This window comes from Lethenteron reissneri, chromosome 54 (assembly GCF_015708825.2).
Source record: "Lethenteron reissneri isolate LAM-NWPU_2019-01 chromosome 54, ASM1570882v1, whole genome shotgun sequence".
NCBI lineage: Eukaryota > Metazoa > Chordata > Hyperoartia > Petromyzontiformes > Petromyzontidae > Lethenteron > Lethenteron reissneri.
The window spans coordinates 5,216,681-5,229,690 of NC_083832.1; the positions used below are offsets into that span (position 1 = coordinate 5,216,681).

The 13,010-nt window shown below is 50.7% G+C and overlaps 1 protein-coding gene across 1 annotated transcript in view; it reads left to right on the plus strand.

Annotated features, from left to right (window-relative positions):
* The first annotated feature begins 1,899 nt into the window (after positions 1–1,899).
* LOC133356574 (uncharacterized) overlaps positions 1,900–13,010 on the plus strand; it is a 28,524-nt gene continuing 17,413 nt past the window's right edge. Inside the window, exons 1-5 of the mRNA XM_061574162.1 lie at positions 1,900–2,023; positions 3,475–3,676; positions 7,793–7,888; positions 10,534–10,608; positions 11,539–11,577. Of these exons, the coding sequence (XP_061430146.1) occupies positions 7,813–7,888; positions 10,534–10,608; positions 11,539–11,577 (190 nt within the window). The 5' untranslated portion in view covers positions 1,900–2,023; positions 3,475–3,676; positions 7,793–7,812. The remainder of the gene's footprint in view (positions 2,024–3,474; positions 3,677–7,792; positions 7,889–10,533; positions 10,609–11,538; positions 11,578–13,010) is intronic.

The following is a 13,010-nucleotide window of genomic DNA, read 5'->3' on the forward strand; positions in this document are numbered from 1 at the left end:
CCATCATCACCATCATCACTATCATTACCACCACCATCATCACCATCATCATCACCATCATCACTATCACCACCACCATCATCACCATCATAACCACCACCATCATCACCATCATCATCACCATCATCACTATCATTACCACCACCATCATCACCATCATCATCATCACCATCATCATCATCACCATCATCATCACCATCACCACCATCACCACCATCGTGGTAACATCACGTGTTGGGCGATCGCACCTCCTAGCGGTCTTCGTCGCAAGGCCACGTGGGCCCCTGGAGGCCTTTCGTGCCCCCCCCCCCCCGACAACGCACACAGAGTGACAACAACAACAACACCCCTAACATAGTTTAACACGCAGACTTTCGTGACCAATATCATCCCTAATACATAAAGTCACATAGATATGAAACAAAAAATATATATCTTTTTTAAATGATAAAAATAATAAATTTTTAATAATAAAAGCAAAAAACTACAATAATTTGTTTTTATTTAATAAAAAAATTCATTACATTTGAAATAATAAAAGCAAAAAAAAACCACGACGTTTCGATCGCAACAGAAACGGTCTTCATCAGGCGGAGAGGACTGTTTTTGTTTGTGCTGCGGCCCCTCACACACACACACCGATGATGATGATGACATCTGTGCAGAGAAAGTGTCACCACCCCCCCCCCCCCCCCCGAACGACTGGCACACGAACCCGTCTCTCTCGCCTGCGTTCCAATTGCCACTGCCGGGCCAATGCCGCAGAGCGGAATGCGTGTGCGTTTGTTCAAGTGCCGCGCCTGGAGAACGACTCGAATTTAATAGGCGGGGTGGTGGTGCTGTTGGGGGTGGTGGGGGTAGGGGTGTATCGTTGTGTCGATCTCGCTCGCCCCATAACACCGGCTGCCAGCATTTGAGAGCTCGCTCTAAATATAGTCTGGCTCTGCTGTGTGGCTGGCCGGCCGCGCTCACGCGATGCTAACGGTGCCTCGTCACGTGGAGAGTTAAAGACGGCCCCCCCCCCCCGCTCCTCCTCCTCGCCCCATATAGCTCGCAAGCTCGATTGGGGGGCAGGTGCTGTAAGCCAGCGGTGTCCAAACTTTTTGCAAAGAGGGCCACATTTGATAAAGTGAAGATTACCCAGGGGGGCCAATAGTTCCTTTTGACATTTTTGTTTAACCACAAAAGTTACGTGGAAATACACACGCAGTTATAAAACAATTTTCATTGTCACAATCACCTTTAATTTTCAAATGACAATGTAACCAAATATAAGCCACTCAGGCAGACGGGAACAACTCTAAAAAACGCAATTCTGCCTTTCATTCAGTCAGATAACATTGAACAAACCGTATAGAACACCTTCAATTTCCATGAGTTTTATGATGTATTTATTCTGACAGAGCTGGCGAGCCATAAATAACACATTATAAGACCGAATCTGCGGGCCGTATGAAATCTACCCGCGGGCCGTAATTGGCCCGCGGGCCGGACTTTCGACATTCCTACTGTAAGCGAACGCCTATGAAGAAGGCCTGTGGGGAGCACGGGGGGGGGGGGGGGGGTGGAGGGGGTGGACAACACCCACGCCCGGCTACCTTTGCCTCCCCAGCACCGCTGAAGTTTTACACACAGCACCAGGTACTCGTTTGAGGCCAAGTCAACCTAGGGGAGGGGGGGTCGAAGGACCGTTTCGTATATCCACCGCGGCTGCTGCTGCTGCAGCTGCTGCAGCTGCTGCTGTTTGAAATGTCCATGAGCTGTAATCGAACTCGGATCGCCCCCGATGGGGCGAGGGGGTGGGGTGAGTTGGTTGGCGGGGGAGGGAGGAGGGGGGGGGTCTAAGCGCGGGTGCGCTAACCGCTGCGCCACCGCTCCCCGCACGCCACTCGCTGCGTTGGGGACCTTCCGAGTCCTCGACTCCGCGTGGCGCCTCCGAAGTTATTTCGCGAAAGCAAAAATCGCCGCAACTGCTGCCAACAACAACACAACTCCAGCAGCGGGGGCTGCTGCCTCCACTACGGTGCCCCGACAGCGAGATGCATTCATACTGCAGCTGCTACTGCTGTTGTTGCACGTGCAGCTGTCGATAACTGCTGCAGATTACGCTGCTGTTGTAGAAACTGCTGCTACCGCTGCTGTTTTGTACTGCCGCTACAACTGCTGCTACTTCTGCTGCTGTTTTGTACTGCCACAACAACCGCTGCTACTGCTGCTCTAGCTACTACGGATGCTGTTGTTGCACGTGCAGTTGTCGATAACTGCTGCAGATTACGCTGCTGTTGTAGAAACTGCTGCTCCTGCTGCTGTTTTGTACTGCCGCTACAACTGCTACTTACTGCTGCTGTTTGTACTGCCGCAACAACTGCTGCTACTGCTGCTCTAGCTACTACGGATGCTGTTGTTGCACGTGCAGTTGTCGCTAACTGCTGCAGATTACGCTGCTGTTGTAGAAACTGCTGCTACTGCTGCTGTTTTGTACTGCTGCTACAACTGCTGCTACTGCTGCTGTTTGTACTGCCGCTACAACTGCTGCTACTGCTGCTCTAGCTACTACTGCTGCTGTTTTGACTGCCGCTGCAACTGCTACTACTGCTACTGCTGCTGCTCTATATCTACTACTGCTGTTGTTTTTACTGCCGCGACAACTGCTGCTACTGCTGCTGCTCTATAGCTACTACTGCTGCTGTTTTTACTGTTGCTACAACTGCTGCTACTGCTGCTCTAGCTCCTACTGCTGCTGCTGTTGCACGTGCAGCTGTCGCTAACTGCTGCAGCTTTCGCTGCTGTTGTAGAAACTGCTGCTACCGCTGCTGTGGCTATTGCTGCTGTCACTTTCGCTCCTGCGACTGCTGCTCCTGCTATTACTGCTGCCGCTGAGGCTGTTGTTACAGCAGCTCTTGCTACTGCTGCTGTTTTTACTGCCGCTACAACTGCTGCTACTGCTGCTCGAGCTACTACTGCTGCTGTTTGTACTGCCGCTACTACTGCTGCTGCTACTGCTGCTGCTGCTCTAGCTACTACTGCTGCTGTTTGTACTGCCGCGACTGATGCTCTAGCTATTGCTGATGCTGCTACTGCTGCTCTATAGCTACTACTGCTGCTGTTTGTACTGCTGCTACTGCTGCTCTATAGTTACTACTGCTGCTGTTTGTATTGCTGCTACAACTGCTGCTGCTCTAGCTACTACTGCTGCTGTTTTGACTGCCGCTACTACTGCTGCTACTGCTACTACTGCTGCTTTATAGCTACTACTGCTGCTGTTTGTACTGCCGCTACAATTGCTGCTGCTATATATCTGCTACGACTGCTGCTCCTATTACCTGCTGTTACAGTCGCTGCTGCTGCTGCTCCTACTGATGTTCCTATTGCTATTAACTGCTGCTGCCACTGCTGCTGGTGTTGACATCGGGGTGCTATCGGTGCACGGGAGAGAAGTTTCGTTTCACGTGAACCGGGGTCGGGTTTTAACAGCGCGCTGGAACGAGCCGCAAGAGACGAGCCCCATCGGACCATCGGCGTTCTCGTCCCCGGTGATGTCAAGGGGTGTTTGACAACCCCCCCGCCCAACCCACAAGGTTAAGGCGCAGCCCTGCAATTGCTCGCTCAAGCCACGGCTGACGGAAGGCGCCTGGGCATTTAGCTTCCACCTCTGTGCCACGTCGCCTTGGAAAAGGTAGGAGATACACTTTGACTCGACCGCTCGGTGCGATCGTAGACGAGTTCACACTCGCCCAGGATGATGATGATCATGGTGGTAGCAGCTATACGGTGCAGGAGCTTCAGCAGAGAGAGAGAGAGAGAGTTCGTGTCATGTCGCTGTTCTTCCTCCTCCTCCGTTAAAGGAGCGCGCAGACCGCACTGTGAGTTCACTGTGGGGTCAATAGTTGTGGGTTGCATGGCTACAATCTCATCGCTGTGGCTCGTGTCTTTAATGTATCTCTGAGTATCTCTATGTATCTCTGTGGATCTCTGTGTGTCTCTACGTATCTCTGTGGGTTTCTGTGGGTCTCTATGTGTCTCTGTGGGTTTCTATGTGTCTCTATGTATCTCTATGTGCCTCTGTGTCTCTGTGGGTTTCGATGGGTCTCAGTGTGGCTCTATGTATCTCTATGCATCTCTCTAAGTCTCTATGCATCTCTATGTGTCTCTATGTATTTATATGTGTCTCTGTGTGTCTCTATGTATTTCTATGTATCTCGATGTGTCTCTGTGGGTTTCTAAGTATCTCTGTGTATCTCTATGTGTCTCTATGTATCTCTATGTGTCTCTGTGTCTCTCTGAGTTTTTATGTGTCTCTGTGTATCTCTATGTGTCTCTCTGGGTTTCTATGGGTCTCTGTGTATCTCTACGGGTTTCTATGTATCCCTGTGTATCTCTATGTGTTTCCTCTATGGTCCATAGCTTTGGGTTGCATGGCCACGATCTCACGCCTGTGACTCGCGTCTTTCATATTCCATTCATGAAGGAGATGTGAGCTTCGGCCTCTTGCTGTGCACTCCGATCGTGTTGTCGGAACGATCTGACCCCGTGCCTCTTCTGGGCATCTGTTAACGAAGAGCTTCATAGCTCATCGGATTCTTCCAGTCCAATTACATATTCTGTGATTCTGATGTTCCGAAGCTCGTGACTGTTCCACCACCGGTGCATTCGAAGAGGTTTGGTGAACGTCAAAGGGAGCGGGTTGTGATGATGTTTGGGTCTCGAATGAGGCGTTCATTCTGGATCGCAAACTGTGGTTTACTCATTCATACGTCATGCTGCTGTTGGGTGGACATACACGTAGATGTGTGTATGTATGTGTTTATGTGTGTATGTGTGTGTGTGTATGTGTGTGTGTGTATGTATTGGTCAACCACGTTATGCATGCCGATGATTTGGTAATAGCTGCTCATTCAGAGGAGGAGTTGGAGACGCTGCTGCTGAGACTGGAGCGTGCCACTAAGAGGTGGGGCCTTACCATCAGCCCCACCAAAACTAAGCACCTGCCTGGGTATTTTGTACCATCGGACACTCCACCCCCACAACTCCCAATCGGTGATGGGGCAGTAGTGGAGAGAGTGGAGAGTTTCCCATACCTGGGCAGTGTGCTTATGACCGGCTCCAGTTTAACAGCAGAGGTCTCACTCCGAATCAGTCGAGCGGCAATATATTTTCATCGGTTGCGTAACGCTGTGTGGAAGCTACCTGGTCTGTCGCTCCGCACGAAGCTTCAGGTCTTCTCGGCCACGGTCATTCCCTCCCTTCTCTACGCTCGCGAAACGTGAACCCTCCTAATCGAGCATCTTCGTCGGTTAGAAACATTTAGGCTGGCCTGCCTACGATCCATCCTGGGTTTAACCAGGCTGGATTGTGTGAGGAGCTCACAAATCCTTGAAAGATCTGGGCAAAGTCCCATCGGTGAGCTCCTCCGGCAGGCAAGGCTGCGTTGGCTGGGTCATGTAGCCCGCATGCCCAGCTACCGCATGACTAAACAGCTTTTGTTCGGCCGGATCGAGGGGGCTAAACGGGCCAGGCACGGGCTAGAGAAGAGATGGAGTGATGTGGTACAGGAGGACGTGGAGCTGAGTGGACTTGCCGATGACTGGTACCAGCGGTGTCAAGATCGGCCTCAGTGGAGGAGGCTCGTGAAGGACGCTACTGGGCAGTTGGAGGCAGTCGCCCTCCAACAACAACAGAGGGCGGAGGAGCGACGCTCACAACAACGAGCGGAGAGCCGTGTGGCTAAAGCACAGCAAGTTGGTACGGTAGGGGGCACAGGTGGCGCATCAGCCAGTCATCTCAGTCATCTCGGTCAGTCGACCCGTGGTACCTGGGTCTGCCCCGTGATCTCCTGCCAGCGGGCGTTCGACACTTCACGTGGCCTCAAGGTGCACTTGGCCTGGCACAAGCGTCGTGGTGACGTCACCGCCACTTAGTGGCGAATGGCGGTTGTTGTTGTTGTGTGTAGATGTGTATGTGTGTAGATGTGTGTGTGTAGATGTGTGTGTGTATGTGTGTGTGTAGATGTGTGTGTATGTGTGTGTGTATGTGTGTGTGTATGTGTGTGTGTAGATGTGTGTATGTGTATGTGTGTAGATGTGTGTCTATGTGTGTATGTGTGTGTGTAGATGTGTGTCTATGTGTGTGTGTAGATGTGTGTGTATGTGTGTGTGTATGTGTGTAGATGTGTGTGTATGTGTGTGTGTAGATGTGTGTGTCGATGTGTGTGTGTATGTGTGTGTATGTGTGTGTGTGTATGCGTGTGTGTAGATGTATGTGTGTGTGTAGATGTGTGTGTGTGTGTGTGTCGATGTGTGTGTGTGTAGATGTGTGTGTGTGTAGATCTGTGTGTCGATGTGTGTGTGTGTGTGTAGATGTGTGTGTAGATGTATGTGTGTGTAGATGTGTGTGTGTGTCGATGTGTGTGTATGTGTGTGTGTATATGTGTGTGTGTATATGTGTGCGTGGATGTATGTGTAGATGTTTGTGTACGTGTGTGTGTCTCGGGCTTCTTTCACGGCGTATGTAGCCAACCGCGATAATTGGAGGTGTGAAATCGCACCTATTGGAGGTGCGACCTGTGTGACTTCTGGCTTCATTAACTCTCTCACCTGCCGATATATATACACACCTGTACACCTGGCTATATGTAGATAGCCATGTGTACATATGTGTTTATATATAAAACGTACGCAATAAAAGTTAGCGGTTATGCTTGTTGATTCATTTTACTTTCGATTTGTAATTGTAATTCCAGACGTGCATCTCTTCGCCCTTCCGTGCAAAAAAACTTTTCGTGGAGATTTCAAAAATTCGTGTGGCTGATGGAGCGGGCGCTACGTCCAGTCCCGGTCCAGTCGTTCTGGCCACTCCGCCACGCGTTTTGGCGTTTTCTTTTTTTTTTATTCACCAAATGCCAGGCGCTGCCAAAAGGAAAGACTACTTTCACCGAGAGCACGTGTTTGGGAAATTCGAAAAATGCGAAGTGGAGTCTGAATTGAGGGCAAAGTGGAGTGTGGATCGCCGCTCCTTGCCGCTGTGTGTGCGTGCGAGAGTACCCTTCCATTGCAAAAAGGCTTTTTGTAGAGATTTCAAAGTCCAGTCCGGTCCAGTCGTTCTGGCCACTCCGTCACGGGTTTTGGCGTTTTCTTTTTTAAAAATCACCAAATGCCAGGCGCTGCCAAAAGGAAAGACTACTTTCACCGAGCGCACGTGTTTGGGAAATTCGAAAAATGCGAAGTGGAGTCTGAATTCAGGGCAAAGTGGAGTGTGGATCGCCGCTCCTTGCCGCTGTGTCTGTGTGTGCGTGCGAGAGTACGCTGTAACTACGAAGCCGGCTACCCGAGTTCGATTCCCGCTAATGGCGAACACCCAGTGACGATGATCTGAACGGGTCCTAGGCCTCCCCGAGGTCGGCTGAGTATCAAATGAGTACCTGGTGCGGTGCGTAAAAAACATCGCCACTGGGGAGACAAAGGCGGTCGGGCGTGTTGCCGGTCACCCACCCACTCGTGTGCCGTGCCGGCTTTCATAGGTGCTACTCACTAACAGCACTTTTCCCAACAGTCTGGTCAAGTTATAGATTTGAAGCTTTCGTGACTGCAAGGATTCATATTCTTAGGTTTTTTCGGTAAAATCACGTAGGTTAAAAATTAAAATTAATGAAAGTAAAATAAAAATCACGACGTTTCGGAGGCAACACAAGCTTCCGTCTTCAGGTGGAACCGTCACAGCAGTCGTGCTGTGACGGTTCCACCTGAATATAGTCTGGTCAAGGCTTACCTGGGGAATCTTTGTCTTTGTCTCGTAGAAGCTCTGGAGAAAATCACGATGAAGCTCTCACTCATCCTTCTTCTCAATTCGGTGGCACGAGTGGTGAGCGGTGGGCCCCAGCCTCTGCTGAGCGGTAAGAGGAATGCATCTCGCCTCGATCCCTCCACTCGCTCCTAATCCAAACCCCGGTCACTCCCAAGATCGCAGCGTCACCAAGATCATCCACGCACTCTCCTCGCTCTCCCCTCTCATCTCACTCCATTCCCCTCCACGCACTTTCCTACCTCTTCCCTCTCATCTCACTCTACTCCCCTCCACGCACTCTGCTGCCTCTCCCCTCTCATCTCACTACACTCTCCTCCACGCACTCTCCTACCTCTCCCCTCTCATCTCACTCTACTCCCCTCCACGCACTCTCCTACCTCTCCCCTCTCATCTCACTACACTCCCCTCCACGCACTCTACTGCCTCTCCCCTCTCATCTCACTCTACTCCCCTCCACGCACTCTCCTGCCTCTCCCCTCTCATCTCACTACACTCCCCTCCACGCACTCTCCTGCCTCTCCCCTCTCATCTCACTCCACTCCCCTCCACGCACTCTCCTGCCTCTCCCCTCTCATCTCACTCCACTCCCCTCCACGCACTCTCCTACCTCTCCCCTCTCATCTCACTCTACTCCCCTCCACGCACTCTCCTGCCTCTCCCCTCTCATCTCACTACACTCCCCTTCACGCTCTCTCCTGCCTCTCCCCTCTCATCTCACTCTACTCCCCTCCACACACTCTCCTACCTCTCCCCTCTCATCTCACTACACTCTCCTCCACGCACTCTCCTGCATCTCCCCTCTCATCTCACTCTACTCCCCTCCACACACTCTCCTACCTCTCCCCTCTCATCTCACTACACTCTCCTCCATGCACTCTCCTGCCTCTCCCCTCTCATCTCACTCTACACACCTCCACGCACTCTGCTACCTCTCCCCTCTCATCTCCCTCTACTCCCCTCCACGCACTCTCCTACCTCTCCCCTCTCATCTCACTCTCCTCCCCTCCATGCACTCTCCTACCTCTCCCCTCTCATCTCACTCCTTGCCCCTGTTTAGCTTCAAGACCTTCCTCTCTACTCCCCGCCTCTCCCTCTCTCTCTCTCAGTGTGGTGAGATGTCGTTGCATTTCGATGCTGAATATAAATCCACATTGTATCGTGTCCGTACCCATCATCTGGACATCTGCGATGCACTGGACACGGGTTAAATGGAGCTTGGTGGGGCATCGGATTCCTTCAGGCTACATACAAAACACATTTTCTAAAGATTCGAAAGATTCTGATCAGCAGCACCAGCAACAGTGGCAGTTTCGCAACTGGAAACTGGCTGTGCAACTGGTTGCAGAGACGTCCACGTGCAGGAGATTCATTTGCAAGCGAGCGCCTTCGCCACGGCCAGACAGGGCCGCGTCCTTGTTGCTCAACTGCTCGCTCGGATGTGGACAAAGCGGTTTGCGGTGGCTAGGAGATGTTAACTACCTCGCCTGGTGTACAGGAGGTCATGGGTTCGATCCCAACCCTGACGCCTGCTGCTGTATATATGGAGTTTGTGTGCTTCTCTCTCTCATCATCACGGTGGCTAGGAGATGTTAACTACCTCTCCTGGTATACAGGAGGTCGTGGGTTCGATCCCGACCCTGACGCCTGCTGCTGTATATTTGGAGTTTGCGTGTCTCTCTCCCCGTGGTCGCGTGGATTCTTCTCCGGGTCTTCCGGTTTCTCTCTCCACATTTAGAATCAACGTCACGCGTTTAGAGTTATTCGGCTGCTATAAATCTGCACGTGATGATGATGATGAGCCACTTCGTTGGGCTGTCATTTGTGATCGCCAGGTCGCTTCTGACAAAAAGAGCTGCTACACAGCTCAGTGAGGCCTCACCTGGTGGGAAAAAAAGTTGAAGCCACGAAATTTCGGGGAGCAGCTGACGACGATATCGGGTGTTGGGATGCTGCGTTTACATTCTCACGGCGACCCTCCCTCGCTCTCTCTCTCTCTCTCTCTTTTACGATCAGAGAAAACAAGAAGATGCTCGGTGTAGTCGGCACTTTGCTTCGTTCATCATTTAGTAATTTTTTCAATGCTTTGCTTCATGTAACCCCCCCGCTCTGCTCTCTTTACCCCTTCCCTCTGTCTCTACCCCTCTCTCTACCCCCCCCCCCCCCTCTTTCTCTACCCCCTCTCTCCCTACTCCATGTCTATATACCCCCTGTTTTATACGTAATATTTGCAATATTTTTTAAATATATTTCACGACAAGCGCTGCATCTGCACGCAGCCCTTCTCGCAGTCTTACGGCCTCCGACGGGTAGCTCAGATCTGCATGCAGAGTTCCCCGTCTTCTGCCACCGATGTGCGCGGCGCATTTAGGGCCACAGCGAGTGGATTTAAAGTGTTGGTTATTTTTCGATTTAAAGCTTTCGTGACTGCAGGGTTTCATCTTCTTGGTTCTTTCGGTAAAGTCACAACGCAAGCAGCCGTCCTCAGGTGAAGACCTGAGGACGGCTGCTTGCGTGAAGACCAGGTCTTCACCTGAGGACGGCTGCTTGCGTTGTGGCCGAAACGTCGTGAGAATTATTTAATTATGTTGTATTTGATTATGTTTGTTATTTGTTTGCTGGTGACTTTGTGTATTTCATATCGGAATCGCCTCCAGTGCTGTTGCTGCTGGCGGCAATAAAAGGCTCTCTCACTCTCCATTCCCCCTCTCTCGTGTCTCTCGGCTCATTCCTCAGGGAGCCTCCAGCCAAAGTCCCTCGAGGAAACTGAGAGCTTCATCCCAGACTCTGCGGAGTACGACGGCACGCTCGGTACGTGGATCCACTGCTGGATGAGCTCCTCGCCAAACACCACGTGCCATCGGGAGTTAATGTCGCTTGTTTTATAAATATATATTTTTTTACGACCACAGTGTTGATAATTGTTTTTTTACCCTTCTATCTGGCAACAAAACTGACACCATTTTTACAAGGAATCATGTTTGCATAGACCACAATACCTGCAGTCATAATGTAAACAAAAAACATAACTCTGTATGCACTGTCCTTGAAGTTGATTGGTCCACACCCGAGACAGCTTTCCTTAGAGCCTAGTCTCACATGGGTTGGACCAGATGACGCCAAAAGTGTTATTGACGATCGCGTTGAGTCTGTTGTTGTGGTTGTTGTTGTTGTTCATGAAGCCAGTGTTGGGGCTGCTAAGGGGAGCCAATTTTGTTTTGGACAACGGGAAGTGACTCGACTCATATCGGGTCAACGTGAAGAGCGCAAACAGAGAGCGCTTTCATTCAAATAACCACACGTTTAGCTTCGCTGCTTCTCAGCCGTAGAGCGAGCGGCTCGCAATCAGAAGGTCACGAGTTCAATCCCTGGTTGGGGAGAACGGAGGGGGGGGGGGGTGCGGGGGACAGGCGTGACTCAGCCCATCATCTCTCCGGGGGTTGACAAAATACCTACCAATCTGCGGGGAGGCGGAGGTCAACAGCGGCGGTTGTCCGGTGCAGAAACTAACCCTCAATCCTGCCATACGAACGTGGAATTTCCACCACTGGCTCAGAGCAGGATCGAAGCACCGCCTAGACGCTCGATCGAGCAGGGAATCACAACCAAACATCACGTGACAACGGATCCTGACGCGGGCTGACGACAGTTGCCGTCTCGTGAGCCTGTCCACCCTGATGAAGAACGGTGATTGTCCACCACGATGAAGAACGCTAATTGTCCACCCGCATTTCATTGCAGATGCGTCCGATGCGAGTGAAGATTTTCATCTGGATTCTGGTAGTATCCATCCTCCTATGCCATCGCCTCATTCTTTGACATATCTACCTTTCCAAATGTCTTGCACTCTCCCCACCCCCTCCCCCACCTCTTGCTTAGATCTCAGGCGCTAAGCAGGGTAGTGCTTAGACGTCTGGAACTCACTTCCTTCCGACATTAGGACGCTGCTGGGGCTATGCACTTTTAAATCGCAATTGTAAACTCATTTCTTTGGAACTGTTTTTTGCGTGTCGTGTGTTGTCCTTCCCCCGCGCCTCCAATTAGCACGGTTGGCTACGTACGGTGCGAAAGAAGTTAAACATACATGCAGCAGTGAGTGAGTGGAGCAGCAAAGTACATTGTTGTACTGTGCTCTAATCCAAACATCTATGCGCCCCGCCTCCACCAACCGTCACTTCCCAACATTTGGTCAATAATCATCCCTGCTTCATCCTCACGGCATTGGGAGGCATCCCATCCAGCAGTGGATTGGCAGAAAGGGCAGTACGTGTATATGTGTGCGCCCTCTATCCAATCGCTGAGCGGTCAATACGATCTTACGAGAATGTTACAACGGCCAATTCAGAAATATTTATATTTTTGATCAAATCTCTAATAGATGACGTTAATCTTGATTTGAAGCTTTCGTGAATGCAGAGATCTATACACTTTGGTTCTTTCGGTAAAGTCACGTAGGTAGAAAATAAAATAAATCACGACGTTTCGGGCGCAACACAAGCGTCCATCATCAGGTGGGAAAGCGTGGTCTGCTGCAGACTGTTTTAAAAAGTTTGAAATGGGTGTAGCCCAAGGGTCATAAAGAATTGGCCGGGGCTAGTAATGTTAAAGTGATGAATGAGCATGTTACTGTAAGATAGGAAGAGAGCGGCTTCCTTGACAGGGGCACGGAAGTGGCTATGTTCATGTGAGGGATTAGCACGATGTTAATGTGAGAATTCAAACTCTTAGTTGTTTTGGTAAAGTCACGTAGGTAAAAAATTAAATTAAAATTAATAAAAAATAAACTAATAAAATTTACGACGTTTCGGAGGCAACACAAGTCTCCGTCATCAGGTGGGACCGTCACAGCCAGATTTGCTGTATCAAGAACGCTTCAAATCTAGAGTTAATGTGAGACATTACCTGACTAAAAGAACCCCTTCACAACACAGAAGCGTGCACAAAGAGCATTCGATCTTTGTGCATTGTGCAGAAACCACCCACCAGTTCCCGAAGCGCTGCATGGCGACGCTCTTGTCGTAAGCCACCATCAAAATACATTTCAGCAGATGTGACCGACTCACCGGCCGCAGAGCTGACGGTGGTTTTGTCCATATTAGGAATCATCAGGAGAGATTGGTCACTGATGCTCACTCGAACGGATTTAACAAAGCCACGCGTCCCCATATTCGCTGTCGGACAAAATAAGAGGGTTGGCACAGTGGTTAGGAGAT